Here is a 13301-nt window from a genome sequence, read left to right on the forward strand (position 1 = left end):
CTCAGCTGCTTCCTTCCCCCTGTCCCTCTTTAACCTCTTAAGCCCGAGCCATATTTTCAGAAGATTCGCCTAAAAGTACATACCCAAGTAAATGGAAGATTGCTCCACTTCTGCAAGGTCCATTTTGCATGTTCTTGGTATCTATGGAAAGGAATAGTGTGTCTGGTACTATGCTTGAATAAATTGTAATGACCCAAAGGAGAATATAAAAAAAAAAAAGTTTATGGTGAATAACACCATGCTAACATTGACCAGACGCGAAAATATACAGTACTGAATTTTTCCATCCGGCCACATGCCATTTGAAATATGAATATAGAATATCAGGTCTATAAATGACCTTATTATGGCGAAGTCATACATCTATGGATCGGGCCAAATCTCTTTCCAATGGCGGAGTTAAATCTGGATTTAGTACCACCAGGCGCCCGTTACAGGGCAGCAAAGACCGTGCATGAAGTCTACTGTAAGTAGTTACTTTTGTATAATGTCCATAGCTCTGCCATTTTTCACCGGATTGCAGTTTAGTCAGCCGGCTACAGCTTTGACAGCAGCTTGTGTGAGCTAGGTAGTGTCTTATGAAATTTCGTCCCATCGAAAGCCCTGGGTCTCCTCTTTCTTAGGACTACAACGATTTCATGACGCCGTAATTTCCTTGTGTCTAAATCATCCGGGTTCTGATGCAATGCGCAGAGATTTTTACAAGATCATATTTGGCTAATAACACTTAAAATCATTGGTAAACAAAGGTAGTGCTGAAAATATACACTTTGACTGCTGTTTTAATATGGTTAAGGTCTTGACTCTTGGCTACATTTGAAAAATAAACGCAACATTACTTAATACGGACTGTATTGATCTATTTATGACGTGAAAAAGATCTCTGCCTGGTACCGCCGATCGGGGTTAATTTGAAAACATTTTACTACTTTTTTTCTTTTTTAAATATTAGCCTATATAATATGGCATAACCTTGATTATTTATTTATAAAAAAAATTAAATTAACCAGGCAGGTCAATTAAGAAGAAATTCCTATTTACAATGATAGCCTGGCGAGAGGACAAAGGGGCCTCTCGAAGGGTGACAGGGAAAGGGGACTAAAAATATAATGGAAAAGAGACGGATAATACATACATCACAGAGGTAAGGGAAATTAATAAAACACATCAAACAACCAAATAAAATGACCAGGTATGTAATGAAGCAGAACAGACTAATTACAGTACAAAAGGTTGGGTGACAGTTGCAGGTGTGTGTAAACAAAAATTTTTTTGTCCATTTTACACATAATTATCATTAAAATATGTTCTAGGTGTCGTATTTCCAAACTAATTAGGCCTGCTTCTACTAGCTTATCATGCTAATTTTTCTGACCCCTTTTTGCCAACTACTTGTAAATAATAAAGGATGATAACTGTATTCGACAGCGTTTGTCTTTTTCTTTTAGGTCAAGTATCGAATATCAAAGTTAACGACTTGGTATTGGTATCGAAACCAAAACGTCGGTATCATGACCCCCCCCCCCCCCCCCCCCCCCCCCCCAGTTATCTCAAGGAATAACTAGAATGGCACTCAGAGTGGGCAAAGTCTGCCGCGAGTGTGACTACCGTTACAGCGGCAAGCTGACCACACCTAGCGGATGTTTTTGACGGCGAGAAACTAATCGGCTCTAACTTTTCAGTTGAACAGCGTGGCCTGTATGGACTGAAATGCATTCCATTGTGCCGCGTGTGAGTCGGCGCACCAGAAAACAAGTTAATCAATAGTATTTTCCCTCTTATGTCGATGCACTGAGCGAGGATGAAACCCACTCGTCACGCCACGGAGAGCTGAGGCTGGGCGGCTGTGATGCGCAGCCTCTGATCTTTGTAATGTCAAAGCAAACAGGAATGAGTCTTGGGGAGAGGCTGACGAGGCTAATGAACTGAACCCAACACTGTTAATCAGGGCATCTGCGGGGTAAATTCATAATTCTCAATTTAAGAATTGATTCGGTATTATTCGGGTGTAATAAATATTAAAGGTGCTTTACGTGGTATATTTCCTTTGGTTGTCAGTCTCTCCGCTCTGAAGTAAACGGAACATTTATTTCCTGGTATCCCGTTCCACTTTATCCAATCGGGAGAGAGAACTCCACACACAAGAGTTTTAAACGAGTAAGATAATCAGCAGTAAGGATATTTGGCTTGGCAAGCGTTCTTGAAATAAGTACAAATATCTAGGGTTCTCATAGCAAAATGCAGATGTACCCTGTTCCGAGCAAACTAGAGGGACCTTAACACTTTGAATGCCCATAACGAATATTCTCGGGTTTACCCCCCGCGGGTTCAATGCCCATAACGAGAATATTCGTTTTTTCTCTTTTTTTTTATATTAGCGATCTGAATTCATATTTCATCAACCGTGTCTACCGTTGGTAAATCAGCCACCCCAGGCACTCGGATGTGGAAAAAAGCGCCCCCTATCGTCTCCCAGATGGTAATTCACCCTTTTGGATTGGACTCAATGAAAATGCATGAGAGAAAAAAACCCGGACTCCACATTTTACTTCTCACGCATGTAACCGGGGCCGATCAGCTTCATGCTGGACCCTCAGCACAGCGTGGTTACTGTGTTTTACAGTATACGCGTGGGATCAATAAAAGGATAGATTTTTGGAATGGCTATCAGGAATTGGAATAATCCATTTGGAATACCATCTGATCTCTGTTAAGGAATCTATTTGACCAGTCTTAGGATAATCAGACCTGTTTTCACGGAGATATAAGCTTTCCCCCTATATGTGATATGGCTGTTTGACTGTAAGAGCGATCAGGAACTGAGAGAATCGATTTTCAGCGCGCGGCACCAGCGTGCACACGTACACATATACTATCGATAATCTAGCGTTTATTTGAAAACGATTCATAAATAGGCCGAAAAATGACCGTTCTAGAATATTCCAGTAAAGGGCGATTATCATGGAATCTCTTCTTTTTTCCGTGAAAACGAGGGCTTTTCAAAATGCTATAAAACGGAAATGAACCGATAAAAAAAAATCCGCTTCGACAATGTTGACTGGAAATGGGTCATTGATAATGCGACGGGCAGATTAGACACATAGCCATAATTTAAAACATAGATTAGGCGATATTAACGTTAACATTGAAGCGGATGGTGGGCATTCAAGCACTAAATGTGCGCCCCCTGCTGGGCATTCAAAGTGTTAAGGACCAGCCAGTCACTAGGACAGGTTCCATAGGTTCCAAAGTTCCATTCCAATAATAATGTAGTATAATGAGGTAACTTGCCAATAAGAGCCTTAAAAATATTAACAAATACCAGCGTTTGTTGCGCCTCTCCATCAGCGAGGACCAACCAACCTTCTCATGAAGGACGGTGATGATGAGTGATATGATGTGATACGAGTCGATGGCACTAAACACACTGAACCTTGTGTCTTCCAGGTCGTATCCCAGACAGTCTGAAGAACTGTGTGAATAAGGAGTACCTGATGGCAGCCTCTCAGTGGCCCAGCATGGAGGCCGCCACTGTTCACCCAGAGCTCAACGGAGCGACCGCTTACAGGTGAGAGAGGAGGGGCTTGAGGAGAAGGCAGTGCTGGAAGAATGGATTGATGGATGGAGGTAGAGCGGTGTAATTGGCGGCGTCTGTGATGTGTTCTCGCCACCCCCACTCCACTGCAGTCCTGTGCCCTTTTTCATAACGACAAACAAATCCTGCAAAACAGCCCCACAAAAATTACAAAAATTATCAATCAGTTGCTTCAGCGATCAACCTTTTTGTTTAGAAGCATCTCTTTAAGATCTAATTTGGTCCGAGGTGAGTGATCCAGGCAGAGACGGGGTCGTTAAATACTCATAAAATACAAAGAACATTACTTTTAAAAGGGCCATACCGGTCTAGTTTTGACTTCTTACCAGAGATTGTCCCTGCAATTTAGTTTGCATGGGTGTATACAGTGTATGTTTTGGTTAATCTGCATGACAAATAAATACTTCTAGATCTCAGCCTCCCTTTCACAGTGCTAAAGTAGTTGAAATGATGCTCCATGAAACTTGAAAGTCACCAGGCGTAGGTCATTTACCCTCGTGAAAATCATTGTATTGTTTATTTTCGCTAATGTTACTGTATTACTCGACTACAAGCTACTCACGTCCATGCAGCACGCAGGAGTTCATAATGAGCACAGCCAACTGAGCGCGGAGGTTTGCTGTACGGAGCTTCTAGGGGAGTCGAAGAGGGTTTATATTGGCACCGTGGTTTTCAGAAGGCGGAGTTGCATGATCTTGCAACGTTCAAACAACTTTCAAGTCTCATGGAGTATTGTACTCCATTTTTCAACATCAATGGCCCTTTGAACGGCGTTTAGTAAGGTAAGCTGATATCGGCACAAAAAAAACACAACAAACGTAAAATGTGTTGAAGACTGGGGCAATCTCCAATAATTAAGTCAAAATTAGACTGGTATGGTCCTTTTTATTTTTTTTAAAGGGATATTTCACTTTAGTAAAACAAGTTTCAGCAGTCTTACCTCTATTTAAAGTAAGCTAGTGACCACTGCTATCCCTGCCGTCCGCTGTCAACACCACCATTCCTCCCAGGTGTCGGATTTCAATAATTCTGACAAATGTATTATGTTTGTTTTGGCATGTGTGTTTTACAGATTTATTACAATTTTTTTGACAAATAAAATCAAACCCGGTCAACTTGTTGTAGGCTTGAGTGTACTGTGCTTTGCCCTGCATAGAATGTCGGGGAGTGGTTACCTATGGTTACCTGCTGCCTCGCTGGAGGAAAGATTCTAAACATTCTGTCAGACGTTGACAGTTGGTCAAACTACACCCCCAAGTGAGAAATAGTTCCTATACTCATAACATTAGCTCCAAAAACCAAAGCACCTTAAACATATTACACATAATAATATTGCTGTATGGCTTGTTTATACTTCAGATGTGTGATATTTTAGACTCTTGTCCTCAAAATGACTGGAGGTGAATGAGGAGCCTGACACCTGGGAGGAATGGTGGTGTGTTGACAGGGACAGCAGTGGACGCTAGCTTACTTGTAGAGGACCGTAGGTGGAGGTTAGACTGCAAAAAGTGAAATATCGCTTTTAAGCGCGATAACATTCATCTGGGGCACTGGAAGAGTGTCAAACGTTTGTCAAACGGTTGTTAGGCCTAACTGCATTCCAAATGTGTAAGATGAGATATTCCTTTATTGATCTCCTTTTATTGATTCATTGAAATTCAGGCGGCATAGCGGAACGGGGGGAGGGGAGGTACAGGTATGGGCAAGGTAATAGAAAGACATAAATATAGGCGATAAAATTTGAATATTAAAATGTGAGGTTATATTATACGTTCCAATAAATATAGGCATTAAAGAATTTGAATCTGAAGATATATATATATACTATGAGTAAAAGTAAACGTACACAAGATACCTTGAGTTTGAACATTTGACATCTCACCAGATTGGCCCTGACACTATTTGGCATTAATTTGGAGCAAGTTTAGATCAAGGTTAGATTGAACAGTTTGTTTTCAAGTGGACTTGCCCAGCATGGTTTCATTATTATATCAGCGTTAGAGTGAATAGTTTGTTTTTTAAGTGGATTTGTAACTCTCTCTCTTTCTGTCTCCGTCTCTCTCTGTCCGTCTGTCTGTCTGTCTCTCTCTCTCTGTCTCTCGGTCTGTCTCTTCGTCTCTCTCTCAGATTTCCTGCGGGTCTGATCAGCGTGGCAGCAGCGGGGGGCCTTCCGGGGGCCATCGCGGGGCTCGAAGGCGGCCTGGTGTCGGGGTCCCTGGCGCACGGCATCGCCCCCGTCTCCCACCCGCCCCACGCCCCCTCCCCGGGGCAGCCCTCCAAGGCCGAGGCCGACAGAGACATCCCTTCCGACCAATAGCCCCCCCCCCCCCCCCTCCCTCCGCCAACACATTCCGTCACCCCTGGAAACCAACCCGCGTCCCCCCGACACCTCCCCTGTCCCCCCCTCCCTCCTCCACCTTCATCACGGACAGTCCTTCCCTCCGGCGCATTGACACACAAGAGGGTGCCGGTCTGTTCCAGTTCGCTCTGGATTTGTACAGCCTGGTGCCTCAGACCACATAACCAGCCCAGGAGTGACCCGTCCACACCGCTACCCCCCCACCCCCACCCCTCCAGAACCCCCTGCCCCTCCGCCAAGAACCCCCGAGGACACTCACCTTCCTCCCTCATGTTCATACAGCCCCCCCCCCTCCTCCCCACACACCTTCAGCAATAACTCTCTTCTCAAGGATTCAATAATTGGATTGGTTTATTTTCTAGTTTTTTTTTTTTTTTTTTTTGCTATTTTTCTCTCATTGAGGAGGAAAACACGACACACACACGTTTTCCTGTTTAATCTGTTTATGGTTCTTAGGTGATTTTTTTTTTATTTTTATTTTTTTTTTCGTTGATGTTTTTATTAAGAATAGCATTACTGAAGTGAGGCTTTGCTGTGGAGCCTCCCCTGCCGCCCCCCCCCCCCCCCCCCGTCTCCACTCTGACTGGGTGCAGACAGCCGAGCGAGGCGGGGGGCTTCCCCACACACAGACACCCCCTGTGTGTTAATAACTGATGTTACTGCTCTTCATCTTTCCTCTTCTTTTAGCTGCTCTATCTCCCGCCCGCCCGCCGCTGCCGCCTTTTCCTAGCGGTGGAAACATGTACTAAAAATAAACAAGAATCTCAAACCAGTACATCGAGTCCCTCCCTGACGGACATCTGGCTAAACCCCCCCCCCCCCCCTCGCCCACCCCTTCCCGGTCCTGGTCCGTTAGCCCAGCCTAGGGATCCATAATGATGTCAGTGCAGATCGCCGCCAGCCCGTTGAAGCATGTAATACTATCTCCTCAAGTCCTACCCCTCCGCCCCCCCCCAATTCACTTCCCTCTCTCGGTTCTATCCCCCGCCCCGCCCTGTCCCCCCCCTTTGGCAGGTGGTAACTGTTTGATGTCCCCCGATGATGATGTAATACATACCAGACATCCCCCCCCCCCCCAAGCTATTGTTTTCCCTCCTGCCGTCCCTCCCTCCCTGCGTCGCGTGTGCCAGCGGTGTCTGATGCGGTGTGTGTGTGTTCTTTACATGTGCTTTTAGCCCCACCAGGGTTGTGTGTCGTCTTACAAACGATAGTCCTGAGAGAATCTGATAAGAACGGGTGCGTTTAAGACGGGGGATGGAGGGGGGCGGGCGGGGGGCCCTCGGGTTCAGATTTCTATCTGGTGTAAAATGGCTAACGTTGTGTGTGAGAGGTGTCTGTTAACAAGAGGGCCAGACCACACCACTTGGCAGCAGCTTTTTCTTTTCCTTTTTTACCTTTTTTCTTTTTAGCTGACAAACAAAACGTTGCACAACGAGGGCCCGGCCACTAGAGGGCACTGTCTGAACGCTTGGGGCATAAGCCAGGGGGGGGGGGGGGGAGGAGAGAGAGGGGGAGAGAAGGGAGAGAGGCTCAGTGACTTGAAGCCAAGGCAATGGATCCAGCCAGAGTGAAACTGACATCCACCAAAAAATTTAAATAAAAAAAAGCCAGCTATCGCACTACTCGCCTCCGTGACGTCAGCAGGGGTGGGTGACCTGGGGGAGATGGCCATCTCATCCTTTTTTTTTTAATCTCATCCTTTTCACACGGCCCTCCGCCCTGTGACCCGCTCCCGCTGTCAACGTCGACTCCTTCTCGACCCGTACGGATCCACCCGGCCCATTTTTTTATTACTTCAGACCGAGGGAAGAGGGAAGAGCGTAGCGGTTAAGATTCCCTTTAAGGGCAAAAAGGGTGGAAGAGCGTATTTGCATGCTGGCTTCGTTAAATGACAGTGTTTGTGTGTGTGTGTGTGTGAGAGAGAGAGCGAGCGAGGTCCCCCCCCCCCCCCCCTTCCTCCCTGTTGTGATAACAAGCTGTTGTCTTTCCAAAGGCCCCTGGTTCCGAGGAGTGGCTCTTAAGGCCATCACCCTGGTGTCGAGGGAAGACCTTCCTAGTACCTCAGTAACAGATATTGAATGTACCATGCAGCAGCATACCCTTTCTTCCCACCACCCCCTCTATCTTCTCTTGTTTTGTACAGATTTTCTAGAGACTTCTTTGCTATTCCTGACCTGAAGGGTTGTGAAATTGTTAGCATTGATGATGAACAAAACAGAAAAATGAAAAAGCCCCCCCCCCCCCTCTCCATGCGATGAATTTGACAAAAACCTTTTTGGAGATTACAGTACGGTCCCATCGTTGGAACTCTCAAGCTTCAACGTTTTTTTTATATATATATCTTCGCCTTTTTCCCCCATTGTGATGATAAACGAGCACAATGCTCCCCCCCCCCCCCCCTACCTGACTTCACATTGTAGTTGATCTTAGACATGTTTCCCTCCGGTCTCACACGTGCTCACGTAGTGGAGAACAGGGGGGTCGGCTGCTTGGTCTGCTAGTTTTTCTTTCTTAGAAACAACAGTTAGATGCTGTTTTATCCCTAAGGTCATGCTGCTCTTAGCTATTGTGCATGTGGCTTAAAAGAAAAAATGAAAAAAGAAAAAAAAAAGAATCTTGTGTCATCTTGTTGTTTCCTCCTTATCCCCCCCTCCCCCTCCCCTTCCCCAGTGCTTAAAAAAACCCAGAGTTGCCATTTTGTGGTGGTTAGTTTCCAGTGATGTACAGTTCCCCACCCCCCCACCCCCAGAGTCTATGCGCGACACGGAGCGCCGTCTGTGTCCAGAGATACTAGACTCCTGTTGTCATGTGATGAGTATATATTTTTTAAAATAACCCCCCCCCCCCCCATAGTTTGGATTATGAGCATAAATAATGATCTTAAATTTGCTGTTGATGATAAACGATGATGATGAATTATTTTTCTCTTTTTTTTTTCAGTTCAGCAGTGCACTGTTTATGGGAAAACCATGCTGTTTTATTGTAGATTTTCATTTGTATGGATTCGCTCGATGTTCTACATGTTGTACTGAGACATTTCAGAAGAAAATAAGAGATCCCCCCCCTCCTCCCCCCCCCCCCCCCTCTGTTGGAATTTAGTGAAATTTTGTTTTTGTTTAGTTATCGTGTCTTTAGCGTAGATCCACCCGCTCCCCTCCACCAGGGCTTTATCTACAGCCCTGTAAAAGTAGCTATTTTAGACGGTCGCCATGGAAACACTCACTGCCTTAACACAGTTGACCAGAGTTGACCAGAGGGGTCAGGAGACGCATATATACACACACACACACACACACACACACACACACACGCAGTCAAGACAAGAGGGGTCAGCTTCTAACTCTGCACGCACACACACACACACACACACACACACACCCTCCGACATGAGGCCGGAGTCGAAGCAGCTCTTCTGGGCGCTCTCCCGTTACAAGGAGCCTGACGCAGGCGGGCAGGTGAGTTCCGCTCCGGCTCACTCTGTGTAAACACACGAATCCAGTGTTAATTTCCTCCTGCGCTGGAAAAGGGGGTCAGGCCAGCTGTGCAGGTTAGCCAGCTGTGTGTGTGTGTGTGTGTGTGTGTGTGCGCAGGGCTAAACAGATAAGCCACAGTGCTGCTGGTGTGTATCGCTCACAAAGACACAGCTGACATTTCACTCTGGAGTGTGAGAATGTTAACCCCCCCACTCCCGCCCGCCCGGCCGCCTCCCTCCCTCCCGCCTCCCTCCTCCAGTGCTCTGAAAGCTCCTTTCATGACCTGGCCAGAGCCTCGGGGTGGGGTGGGGGTTTTTTTTGGGGAGGGGGGAGGGTGGAGGGGCTGACAGCAGGACACTGGCGTGGTCTTGTCAAAAGAAGAAAGAAAAAAAAACTGAAAATTATGGACAGAATTGGTCACTTTTCTCTCAGGGTTCAAATGCACACATATCCTTCAGCAGTCACCCTCGCTTTCTCTATATATATCTCCCTCTCTCTCCCTCTCTCTCTACCCCTCGTCCGGTGTTCCGCCCTCAGAATGTAGAGCAGCCTGCTGCGTTCCTCTCTGTCCCCCTTCTTGTGCACACAGCGAGTTCCGTATGGTTTTTACTTTTGTGTTGTCTTCTCTTTTTTTTTTTTTCTCTTTGGCACTGACATCTAACATCTTAACAAGGAATGAATGAATGAATGTTTGAAGGTGACTGTGTGTAATGTTTAAATTTGGGAAATGTATTTTTACAACATGTGAACATGTTTTTCTTTCTTTTTCCTTTTAAGTTTTTTTTTTTTCTCCTTTTTTCTTTATTTTTTTTGTCTCACTCACTCTTGTCGTGAATTAATTGATTTTTTCTTTCACCAGACTGCAAAAAAAAAAAACACACACAAAAAGAGAAAAAGAAAAAAAAACTCCTGTAACTAGGCTCTTAAGCTTTATTTTTGTTTTGTTTACTTTTTTTATTAGAAACAATCATGTTTTGTGATGGTAACTTCCGATGGTAAACTCCACACCGTATTTTAATAAAATCCTAAAAATTAACCCTTTGCTTCCCCTCTCTGTTGTTTTTCTCCCCATGACTCGTTCCCTCGTCGACTCTTTCACCGCTTTTGTCTCCTACACCCCGGCAGCGCCACCCACCAACCCCCACAGTTCATCCCCGTAAATACTGTACACTTTAGATTAGATTCAAAGTTATTTGTCATACAGCACAAGTACGGTAGAAAAAAAATAAGTTTGGCATCCAACCAAGTGCAACAGCAATATACAGGTGATTAAACTGGGTATAGAATATATACATGAGTACTACTAAGAATAGTGCTAATCGGATGTATTTACATTGCATTACGTTTAGTCATTTAGCTGACACCTTTATCCAAACAAGTCAGCAAGAGGGGTACCACTGGCAGCTAAGGGTCGGGGGCATTGTTCATCAAATAGTAACAAGCTTGAGTGTTACACTCTTGAGTGCATATAGACATATTAGCATGATGGGTATAAGTATAGTAGTAGCCTAGTAGGGTATAAAAAAAATGTATACAGTTGTAGTATTAATATGTACTTTTATGTACATAATAATAACTGGACTTTAGTCTTTAATCATCATGCAGTGACACACAGGAACACACGCATGAAATTACTTTTTATCATTATTTTTTGGTCGCCAATGAAATCGAGTCTCTGCGCTTGACCCATCCCGTCGTCGTCGTAGATATAATACATATGCACATACTATTAATATGTTTCACTGTGTATACCTTTGTGTCGGGGGTCATCTGTATGTGTTATCAAATAGTTCCTGAGTATCTTTATAAATGTCTTTTTTCAGATTTTTTTTTTGGCGTTTATCGCTTTTTGCTACTGGGCAGTCCAGTAGAGAGAGAGAGAGGAGGAACGGGAGACAGAGATTCGGCAAATAACGACTGGTCCGGGAATCGAACCCGTGTCGGCCGTGCCGCGACTCAGCGCGTTATGTGGTTCGCCACTGGGTCGCCCCAATTTCTGAGTATCTTTAAAGGACAGTCGCCCGGTGATAATCTAGGTGTGTTCGCCTGGGCTTCTGTCCTGGTTGAAGACGCCTGGCCTTCTGTCCTGGAGAACCAACACTGAGGCGATCGTGAAGAAGGCACAACAGAGACTCTACTTCCTGAGAATACAGAAAACGTGTGGTTCCTCAGCTGCACAGCCGCAGAGAGGAAGGCGCTCCAGAGGGTCATCAACTCGGCCCAGAAAATCATTGGCTGCCCTCTCCCCTCACTGGATGAACTATATAACTCCCGCTGTCTTACAAAGGCAGTGAAAATACTTAAGGACCCACACCACCCGGGCAACAAACACCTCATACGGCTGCGCTCGGGCAGGCATTTCAGCGTCATGCCCACCCAGACTCTCAGAACTGACTCAAGTTCAGTTTTGATCCCAGGGCCATAAGTGCACTAAACTCAGCTAAAATTTAAAGCAACAATCTCGCCTACACCCCCCCCCCCCCCACGCACGCACGCACGCACACACACACACACACACACACACAAGGGAATAGTGCAATCTTCTTTTATACCCCCCCTGATTATGTCTCACTCTTGTCTTTATTATTTTAATACTGTGTTTTAGGACTGTGTTGTTATTATCTAGGACTGTGTGACTGTTAGCACCTAGGGCTGCATTTAAAATTTCGTTGGACCATTCTTGTGACAATAATAAAAAAATAAATCTAATTCAAAAGATGCCTGGCCTTCTGTCCTGGTGTTGAAGACGTCTGGGCTTCTGTCCTGGTGTTGAAGACGTCTGGGCTTCTGTCCTGGTGTTGAAGACGCCTGGGCTTCTGTCCTGGTGTTGAAGACGTCTGGGCTTCTGTCCTGGTGTTGAAGATGTTCTGTCCTGGTGTTGAAGACGCCTGGGCTTCTGTCCTGGTGTTGAAGACGTCTGGGCTTCTGTCCTGGTGTTGAAGACGTCTGGGCTTCTGTCCTGGTGTTGAAGACGCCTGGGCTTCTGTCCTGGTGTTGAAGACGTCTGGGCTTCTGTCCTGGTGTTGAAGACGTCTGGGCTTCTGTCCTGGTGTTGAAGACGCCTGGGCTTCTGTCCTGGTGTTGAAGACGTCTGGGCTTCTGTCCTGGTGTTGAAGACGTCTGGGCTTCTGTCCTGGTGTTGAAGATGTTCTGTCCTGGTGTTGAAGATGTTCTGTCCTGGTGTTGAAGATGTTCTGTCCTGGTGTTGAAGATGTTCTGTCCTGGTGTTGAAGATGTTCGGTCCCGGTTGAAGATGTTCGGTCCTGGTGTTGAAGATGTTCTGTCCTGGTGTTGAAGACGTTCGGTCCTGGTGTTGAAGATGTTCTGTCCTGGTGTTGAAGATGTTCTGTCCTGGTGTTGAAGATGTTCTGTCCCGGTGTTGAAGATGTTCTGTCCTGGTGTTGAAGATGTTCGGTCCTGGTGTTGAAGATGTTCGGTCCTGGTGTTGAAGATGTTCTGTCCTGGTGTTGAAGATGTTCTGTCCCGGTGTTGAAGATGTTCGGTCCCGGTGTTGAAGATGTTCTGTCCTGGTGTTGAAGATGTTCGGTCCTGGTGTTGAAGACGTTCTGTCCCGGTGTTGAAGATGTTCGGTCCTGGTGTTGAAGATGTTCTGTCCTGGTGTTGAAGATGTTCTGTCCTGGTGTTGAAGATGTTCGGTCCTGGTGTTGAAGATGTTCTGTCCTGGTGTTGAAGATGTTCTGTCCTGGTGTTGAAGATGTTCTGTCCTGGTGTTGAAGATGTTCTGTCCTGGTGTTGAAGATGTTCTGTCCTGGTGTTGAAGATGTTCGGTCCTGGTGTTGAAGATGTTCGGTCCTGGTGTTGAAGATGTTCTGTCCTGGTGTTGAAGATGTTCGGTCCTGGTGTTGAAGATGTT

General features: G+C 45.7%; 1 protein-coding gene across 2 annotated transcripts in view; it reads left to right on the plus strand.

Annotated features, from left to right (window-relative positions):
* ctbp1l (C-terminal binding protein 1-like) overlaps nt 1-6214 on the plus strand; it is a 68241-nt gene extending 62027 nt beyond the window's left edge. Inside the window, exons 10-12 of one of the 2 annotated variants that reach the window (XM_084332425.1) lie at nt 3448-3568; nt 4752-4852; nt 5723-5860. In XM_084332425.1, the coding sequence (XP_084188551.1) occupies nt 3448-3568; nt 4752-4809 (179 nt within the window). In that variant the 3' untranslated portion in view covers nt 4810-4852; nt 5723-5860. Of the gene's footprint in view, nt 1-3447; nt 3569-4751; nt 4853-5722 lie in introns of both variants that reach the window. The other variant, XM_084332424.1, reaches the window with a different exon arrangement.
* The last annotated feature ends 7087 nt before the right edge of the window (nt 6215-13301 follow it).

The sequence above is a fragment of the Notolepis coatsorum genome (assembly GCF_963971535.1).
Source record: "Notolepis coatsorum genome assembly, chromosome: 16".
Lineage (NCBI taxonomy): Eukaryota > Metazoa > Chordata > Actinopteri > Aulopiformes > Paralepididae > Notolepis > Notolepis coatsorum.